The 9031-nt window shown below is 38.0% G+C and overlaps 1 protein-coding gene across 1 annotated transcript; it reads right to left on the bottom strand.

Moving 5' to 3' along the window:
* Positions 1 to 275: 275 nt before the first annotated feature.
* LOC110872970 (cytochrome b5) lies at positions 276 to 2185 on the bottom strand. The gene is made up of 4 exons (XM_022121873.2): positions 1869 to 2185; positions 1660 to 1752; positions 821 to 887; positions 276 to 746 (listed from the first exon to the last, which is right to left on the bottom strand). The coding sequence occupies exons 2-4, from the start codon at positions 1744 to 1746 to the stop codon at positions 490 to 492; spliced, it is 411 nt and encodes a 136-aa protein (XP_021977565.1). The 5' UTR covers positions 1747 to 1752; positions 1869 to 2185; the 3' UTR covers positions 276 to 489.
* Positions 2186 to 9031: the final 6846 nt, after the last annotated feature.

The raw sequence follows: 9031 nt of genomic DNA, 5'->3' as shown, positions 1-9031 counted from the left end.
ACGTTCCAGTCTGAAATTGCAACACATAGCATTAAGAAAAATGTGTGATTCTAGTAGCTGTTTTCAATTTCACCATTGAAGGTATTCCCGTCGACAACAAGAATACCAAGATCATAAAAGATTATACAAGAAATAAGAAGACGGTAACAACAGAAACCGTCTTCTTCTTCTCACATTCATTTTTGCCACAGTTTCATTACAAAAGGTATTAATTGGGCATGCCATAGACAATAAGAAGAATGCCAAATTCATTTGTTTAAACACGGACACAGAAATGAAACGAGACAAAAGATGATATTCAATTCAATAGACAATAATTTTAAGATAAACCGTCTTCATGACACATTATTAATCTACCAAATAACCAAATCCAAGATTGAGATATATGTTTAGCAGAGACAACAGACTCACAAAGTTCAATACGAGTCAAAGACATCATGAGCTAACACACACAAACATTCTCCATAACTCACTTAAACCATCTAAATCTTAAGCGGACTTCTCTTTTGTGTAGGATCTGACCACAAAAGCCAACCCCAGGATCACAAGAGGCACAAGAAACTGCAAAATCTTCACAACAAAATCTTGAGTCTTGTCCGGATTGTAGGCCCTGTCAGCAGGCGCAACATATGTGCGCTTCTTAGGAACAGTAGATTTGTCTACCTCCCCAATGTAGTACTTGTGCATCATGTCTCTAGCATCGTCACTGTGGCCCACGTCCTCAAAATCATCTGTCGCATCTTTCCCTGTAGCAGAGATCAACGGTTAACATCAATCACTCTCATACGTATGAAAGATGAAGAAAATATCTCAAACTTACCAGTTGCTGCTAGCAGAACTTCATCACCTCCAGGGTGATCCTCCATAAACGGGGTCACATCATAAACCTGGTGCAGGTCAAGCTTATCAACACTTGATCACAAATAAAAGCAACAAGAACAAAAGAATCCACACGATTAGGAGCATCGATCAACAGTTCCTTCCTTTAATATAACCCTATCTCACTTAAATTCTTCACACACCACTGCTTTTCATATCAAATTATTATTCCAATTCATCAAAACTAGCTATCTTATCTTTGTAACTCCAAGTTAAACAAAATGCCTAACACATATAGTCACATAGACCAGATGCAGATCTAAACCCTAACTTTAACCGCAACTTCTGCATCAAATTTAAATTTGTAATCGATGTAACCTCAATCAAATTATTACGAACCACCGCCATTCACATCAATTATTAATCCGTTTAATCAAATTAGCAATTTTTTTAATCATAACTCCACAGTAAACAAAGCGCCCAATTTATCAAACCAAATGCAGATCTAAACCCTAATTTATCACGTAAACTTCTAAATCAAATTCAAGCTTGTAACCAAAGCAACATCATTCGAATTTCAATATCCATCACCATAACCCTTCAATGATTCCACAAACCACACCAAAACCCTAACTAAAGTCAACTCACAACACAAAGCTCACATAAACTAACCACCAACAAACAAAATTAACTGTACAATCACACAAATAAACTGATTAACAACTTAAAATCACACCGTATCAAGCTATTTATCAGATCAAATAAAATCACAAACAAAACAATAATAATATTAATTAATTAACTGACGAAAGTCAAAATTGAAATCAGAAAACACCTAACCTTTCCATCGATGATAAGCCAGCAATCCTTAGTTTTGTTATGCACGGAGACATCACTGAACACAAAAGTTTTCGGATCTGACGCCATTGATACCTAAAAAGTTGAAAACAAAGCAAAATTCGAACAAAATAAAAAAAGAAGAAATCCTGTAAAGTGAAAATCGAATCGATCTGGTTGAAATTGAAGTAAAAAGGAATCGATTGGCTTACAAGAAGGAATTTGACGCCGGCGTGAGGGTTTTCAACTCTCGTCACTACTTCGTTGGTATCGAACGGATTCGATGAATGGTGGATGTTGGTATTTGTATGTGTACAGATCTTGGACTGGAGTACCCTTGTGTTGACCTGTTAAATGAAATTACGAAATTAGCCTTCAAACCGGTGTTTAGTTTGATGGTTTTGTTGTGTGTAGGTAGGGTAAAACCTAAAGGTTGTTTTGGGTATTTGATCAATTTTTTTACATTTGTTGACTGAAAAAAATAAAATATTGTTGGCTGGCAGCTTTTATGACACAATATTCAATATTCAATTTTCAACTACTCAATTTTGGTTTAAAATTTTTTTGTGGACAAAGAGGTTATTTGTTTTTTTTTTATATTTCATGTTGGTGATCAACGTGCGACGTTCTTGACCAAATAAATTGACATCATATTATACGGTATAGTAAACTGCAATTTTACACCCTGAGATTAGGGGTCATTAGCATGTCTATCCCCCTAAGGAAATAATTGCAAATTACCCTCCACTGTTAACTCTTATGTCGCACTTTTACTCCCCGGCCCAACATTCCGTTAGTCTTCCCGTTAGAGAGTGATGAAATGTCCAAATTACCCCCCAACATATTCCTCTTCCTCATTTAAGTGGTTCTAGCCCTAATTTCTCTGTGTAAATCGCTCTCTCTCACTGTCTTCTTCAATCCACCCCCAAAATCGCTGAACATGTCTTCATCTTCTTCCTCTATGCTGCGATCCAAGGAGACCATGAGAAAAAGTGAAGCTTCAGACATCATATGTCCTTGTGGTTCGAAAACAGTGTTCAGAGAGTCACATTCCAAAGCTAATCCTGGTCGATTGTATCTTAGATGTGTAAGTTTTTTCTGTTAAATGGTTATTGAAACTCAAGTTTCATTCTTATGTTGCTTATGATGTCCGATAACAGGTTGAAGGATGTGGCTTCCTCAGATGGGCTGATGTTGGTGAAGAACAGGGATGTCCGATTTGTCGAGAGGTAATGCCTGCTTTAATTCAAAGCATTAAAGATAAGGATGAGTTGGCTAAGTGCAAAGAACAGTTGGCTCGGTACAAGAATGGGGATGTGTTGAAACTAAAGATGTACTTTGTGATTACTTGGGTCTTGATTGTTGTATTTTTTTGCTTAAGTAGGTTAATGTCGAGAAATTGGATTTGGTTGTGTATTTTGAGTGTAACCGTATTTTGGTTATGACTTTTGAAGTTTATGCAATGCTACTTTTCAAGTTCTTATATGTTTGTTTTGGTAGCCTGGATGTAATTCTGTAGGTATGGCTGGCAAAGAGAATGTTAAAGTTGAGAATGAGAAAGATATTGCTAAGGATGAAGACGTTGTTGCAGCCGAAGAACCAGACAGTTATGTATACTTTGAAGATCAAGAGTCTAAGATACTCAGACCTTACATGGAGCAACAAACTGTCACACCCTGGCTTTGCGGAAGCGTGGTTAATTTGGTGTGACTTCTTAATACCATAGCTTAACCATAACAAGCTATATGAATTTAAAAACCATGCAAGATCATCCATTAAATTAGGTTTGAAAAGTAAAATACCATAACAATGTCTCAACGGAAACACATCCTAACAACATAAACAGTGTTCAACAGACACAAACATCAACATGACGTAAACACAGTTTAAGAACTGTGACTCGTCCAGGAAAAAGTCACATCCCTTGAACTTGGATGACCTCGTAACTAGTGCAGCGGGGAAAACGTGCCATACCGTGCCAGATCCTTTAATTCCCTGAAATACATGTAAGTTGAAAAATCAACAATAATGTTGAGCGAGTTCATGTGTAAGTGAGTAAATAAACCTTTGTATGTATAAAACCCTGGTATGTAGCAAATAAGGAAAAAGAGATCGCCAATGGTTTGCAAGGCCATTGATATGTGTGAAGTGCAAGTAGGAAGACTCAAACCTAGCAGATTTATGCGTCGGGCACAAAGTCACCACCTGGTCCATTAGGCGGGCTCAGGGGTTGGGCTCGCTACACCCAGATAGATCTACCGCTCCTGTCCCTCGGTCCTACCATGAGGATTAATGGCCTCAAGTTTCCGCCTACCCACTCACATGATCTAAGTAGTAAACCTCCTTACGCTAACCATACCATGTATAAAGTACTTGTAATCATAGTAACATGTATTTCACCCCCGCAGTTTAAAAACTGAAAACAGTTAAGAGAAAAGGGGGACATGAACTCACAGTGGTGCGTCTCTACCAGGTATATCTCCTGATCAAGCAGCTGTGCGACGACCTACACGTACTAACTCTATTAGACGGACGGCCGTGCCTTAGCTTTATGGTTTAAGTTTTTGGGAAATAGTTAGACAACTATTTCGTGTTTACATTCTGTAAATACTTGGTAATTATTTTCCTTCCCAAGGATGGGGGATCTAATACATGTGCGTTCGTAAAATTCGAAATATATTATTAAGTCTCACTTAAAATATACTTTAATCCTTTCTCCAAAATATAAGTATTTTTCTCAAAAATATTATATTTTAATACACATAATTTTCCTAAAATAATACCTTGACAAAAATACGCGTTTGTAAATATTTCCTTAAATGCGTAAGTTACGTTTTATAGATCGAATGGTAATAATAATTACCGGTGTAACTTAAATAATTATCGCGAAGGCGTTTGTATCATTTTGGAATTGTTAACACGGTAATATTATTTTTACCCTAAAAGTAATATTTGTATATTTCACAAAATAATCATAAACACATAACAAGTGACGTTATGAAGAAAAATATATCTTCCAAATATATATTTATCACGTTTTATTTTGTGAAAACTAGGGCTGTAAACGAACCGAACGTTCAGCGAACAGTTCGTGAACCGTTCGGCGGGAAGTTCGTTTATGTTCGTTCGATTAGCTTAACGAACGAACACGAACAAAAAATTTCGTTCGGTTAGCTTAGCGAACGAACACGAACACATGTCTCGTTCGTTCGACTACGTTCGTGAACGTTCGGTAATATGTTCGTTTACGTTCGTTCGTGTTTGTTTGATTATATCAAAAAAATAAATAAATAATAAACCTTTTATCTAAACATATTGAAAACTTGAAACCCTATTTTTTTAAGTAGCTAAAATTTAGACATTCTAAGACATTTTTGGGGATAATTATGTCTAAATTAGCTAAACTTAATTCATCGTTTGGTGGTCTAGTACACTTCTTGTGTTTTGATTTATCATTTGATGGTTGTATTTAAGTACTTATATTCAATGTTTAAGGATAACGATGTTTTTATTTTTTTATTTTTAAGTTAAATGTTCGTTTGCGTTTGTTTTTATTTGCTTGCGTTCGTTTGTGTTCGAGACCAGTGTTCACGAACTGTTCGTGAACAACTGAATTTCGTTAACGAACGAACACGAACATAAGTTTATGTTCGGTATGCGTTCGTGAACTGTTCGCGAACATGTTGATTTCCTTAACGAACGAACACGAACATGGCCTTGTTCGTGTTCGTTCGGTTCGTTTACAGCCCTAGTGAAAACCCCACCTCCGATATTTTGTAAATAAAGTCGTGGCAAAACTTATATAGGAAAACAAGTCAAAATGTATCTCTAACACTTGTAGAGAAAATATTTCCAAGTGTTAGGTTTTTAGAAAAATTTCGCCAGAGTTTCCCCTGTAACTGGAGGTGGCCACGCTTTCAAGCGTATCATTTTCTTTTATGATTCCATTCAAAAATATTTTCATTCAACCAAAACAATGTTCAAAGCAACAAACTAGCCAATAAACATGTAAATCGCAAAAATTACATGAACTTGTAGTTTATCCAAAAATATGAAGTAAATCCCATTACTTTTAGTGGATCTTTATATAAATCATTCCGGTTTCGTAAAAGACTCGCTTTTAAAGAAATTCCATCTTTACAACTTCTTGTAAAATTTGACAAAACTAGTTCTTTGTCGAAACTTTAGTGTTACACATGTGTTTACACACTTGTGTGTTTTAAAAATTCATTCTTGTTAGTGTAAGATCCGGTTTTTAGAAAATAAGATTTCTTTGACACTCGGTCTTTTGAAAATACCGCTTGTAGATCCGTAGATCTACTAGTTTTAAACACTATTTTGCAAGTAAAATCGTTTTTACACAAGTTCAAGTTTCTCGTGTGGTAGAGTTTCATCACTTAACCCTTGTTACACTAAAACAACTCTATGTCATGATCCATGATCATGACCAATCTGGGTTAAACGATGATCCGAGCTACCACAACATAGATCGGGCCTAAATAACTACACAAATCAAATACTACAAGATTTACACAACATTCAAGCTTTTAACCATCATTACCAGCATTTTTAGTAGACTTTATGTATCATCTTGCATGTTTACGAGTTTTAACCGTTACATATCATTTTAACCACCTTAAAATAGTTCGAGAGTGTGATTATAGCAACTTACTACTAGCTCGAGGCTAGGGAAGAATCTAGACGCAAAATGAGTGGATAAAAGCAATGAGATGAGGTCCTTCGAGTTCCGAATGCACCAAGCCTCCTCGTAGGTGATCCTTAACACTTGAATGATCTTGGAATGGCTTGAACAAAACTCGAAAAATTGATGGGTTGGATAGGGGTGTTCGGCCGTGAGTTATTTAGAGAGAGGGAGAGTGTTTTGAGTGGTGAAATGTTAAGTAAATGAATGAGGGGTTTAGTGGTGATCTTATAGGCAAAGGTTATGAACATTATCCAAGGGTTTGTGTGTCTAGTAGATATGGAACAAGTATAATAAAATAATCACAAGAAGGACAAGGGTGTCCCCCTCTTGGGGACGGTTTGGTTAGGGGGGGGGGGGGGTAATCCGGTTCCAAATCAACCATTTAGTTAGCATGTAGTTAGGTTAGTTTAGTTAGTTTAGGGATTAACCCGGTTACTAGTGTGTTGTGCATTACAGTGGGTGTTCGGGTATTCAGGGACCCTAATTGGCTCATAAAAAGATAAACAATGTTAATGGCAAAATTTTCATGTCCCGGGTAAAGTCCGGTTGTTTGGTTGGATAGTAATCCGTTAAAGCGTTTAACAAAGCTTTAAAGTGTCGTTAATATTAATTTTAGTGACACAACTTATTCCCGACACTTTGGAAAGTGTCTAGTAATATTTTTCTCATGATTTGGCACTTTATTAGTTAACCAAGTGCTGAATTTTTAGTTAAAGTGCTGAATTTTGTACTTAGAGTACGTTTCAGGCACATCCTGTCATTGTAACTTATTCCTAGAGACGCAGTTCTACAACCCTTGTGTCCCTTCACTCACCACTAGTGTAGTAATTATTTCTGGCTCATACAGGCCTTAGGGGCAGTGCATACCCGGTGCTGGCTATATCAGCATGTTTAATAGGTTATCCGTTCATTGTGCTACTGTGCTTTTGTGCATCATGGTTGTCACTAAGGTTCAGCATGTAAATAATGTAGTGACAGTAAATAGAGTATGATGCAAGTATGTACATGTATCAACATTCAAGTAGCAGTTTATCCATAAGTTCAAGTAAGCACAGTAATTAAGCAGTAATTAATTATTAATTAGGTCGTACGGATACCTGGTTTAGTGAGGGTTGTCACATTCTCCCCCCGTTAGAAAAATTTCGTTCCGAAATTTTAAGTTCTGCTTCTAGGTGCAGGGTTCTTGGGAAATAAGTGGGGGTACTTCTCTTTCATCCGGTCCTCACGCTCCCAGGTGAATTCAGGACCATGCCTAGCATTCCAACGAACCTTGACGAGCTTGACACTGCTCCGGCGGGTTTTGTTCACTTTCCAATCCTTGACCTCAACAGGTTCTTCAACGAAGTGGAGCGTGTCGTCAACATGAATTTCGTCGGTGGGAATGATAACGGTATCTTGAGTTGGACTTTTCTTCAAATTTGATACATGAAATGTATCGTGAACACCATTCAGTTTAGCAGGCAAGTCCAGCTTGTATGCTACTAATCCAATTCTCTCCAAAATTCTGAATGGACCAATATACTGCAGATTCAACTTTCCACACTTCCCGAGGCATGCCACACCCTTCCAGGGTGATACCTTTAACAAAACCATATCTCCTACCTCAAATTCCAGAGGCCTCCTTTTTCGATCCGCGTAGGCTTTCTGATGATCACGAGCCGCCTTGATGCGATCTCGGATCTGTGCGATCTTATCCATGGTTTCCTGGACCATATCGGGACCAATCAATTGTATATCACCTGCGTCAGATCAATCAAAGCAGTGATCTGCACTTGCGGCCATATAGAGCTTCGAATGGCGCGGCTCCAATATTGGTGTGGTAGCTGCTGTTATATGAAAATTCGACCAAAGGCAAATGCTTATCCCAGCTACCGCCCAAATCCATAACACACGCTCTCAACATGTCTTCCAAAGTTTGTATCGTCCGTTCGCTTTGCCCGTCGGTCTGCGGGTGAAATACGGTGCTCAAATTCAATTGCGAGCCAAAAGCTTCTTGGAAGGATTGTCAAATCCTTGATACGAACCTTCCGTCTCTATTAGAGATGATTGAGAGAGGTACTCCATGGCGCGTAACGATTTCTCTCATGTAAATTTCAGCCAACTTGCTCGTATTATCCTTCTCTCTGATAGGTAAGAAGTGCGCTGACTTCGTTAAGCGGTCCACTATTACCCAAATAGTGTCATGGCCTCTTGGCGTTCTTGGCAACTTTGTAATAAAATCCATGGAAATTTGTTCCCATTTCCACTTGGGAATCTCGGGTTGTTGCAGAAGTCCTGAAGGCTTCTGGTATTCTGCTTTCACCTTAGCGCACGTTAGACACTTGCTCACATAAACAGCAACATCGCCTTTCATCCTAGGCCACCAGTAATAATCCTTAAGATCTTGGTACATCTTATCCGCTCCTGGGTGGATAGAGTACCGCGATTTGTGAGCTTCATCGAAAATAACCTTCCTTAAACCACCAAACAGAGGAACCCAAATCCTTTTCTCAAAACATAATGTTCCTTACTCGTTTGGCACCAATAGCTTCTCCATCCCACGAAGATCTTCCTCTTCCAGGTTTCTTTCCTTAAGAGCTTCCTTCTGCGCGGCACGAATGCGCAAGGAAAGATCTGTTTGGATAATCATCTCTAAAGCCCTAACCCTTATGGGCTTGATTCTTTCTTTTC

The sequence above is a fragment of the Helianthus annuus genome, chromosome 8 (genome assembly GCF_002127325.2).
Source record: "Helianthus annuus cultivar XRQ/B chromosome 8, HanXRQr2.0-SUNRISE, whole genome shotgun sequence".
NCBI lineage: Eukaryota > Viridiplantae > Streptophyta > Magnoliopsida > Asterales > Asteraceae > Helianthus > Helianthus annuus.
Note: the sequence above shows the minus strand (reverse complement) of the source record. Positions and strands in the feature narration are given on the sequence as shown.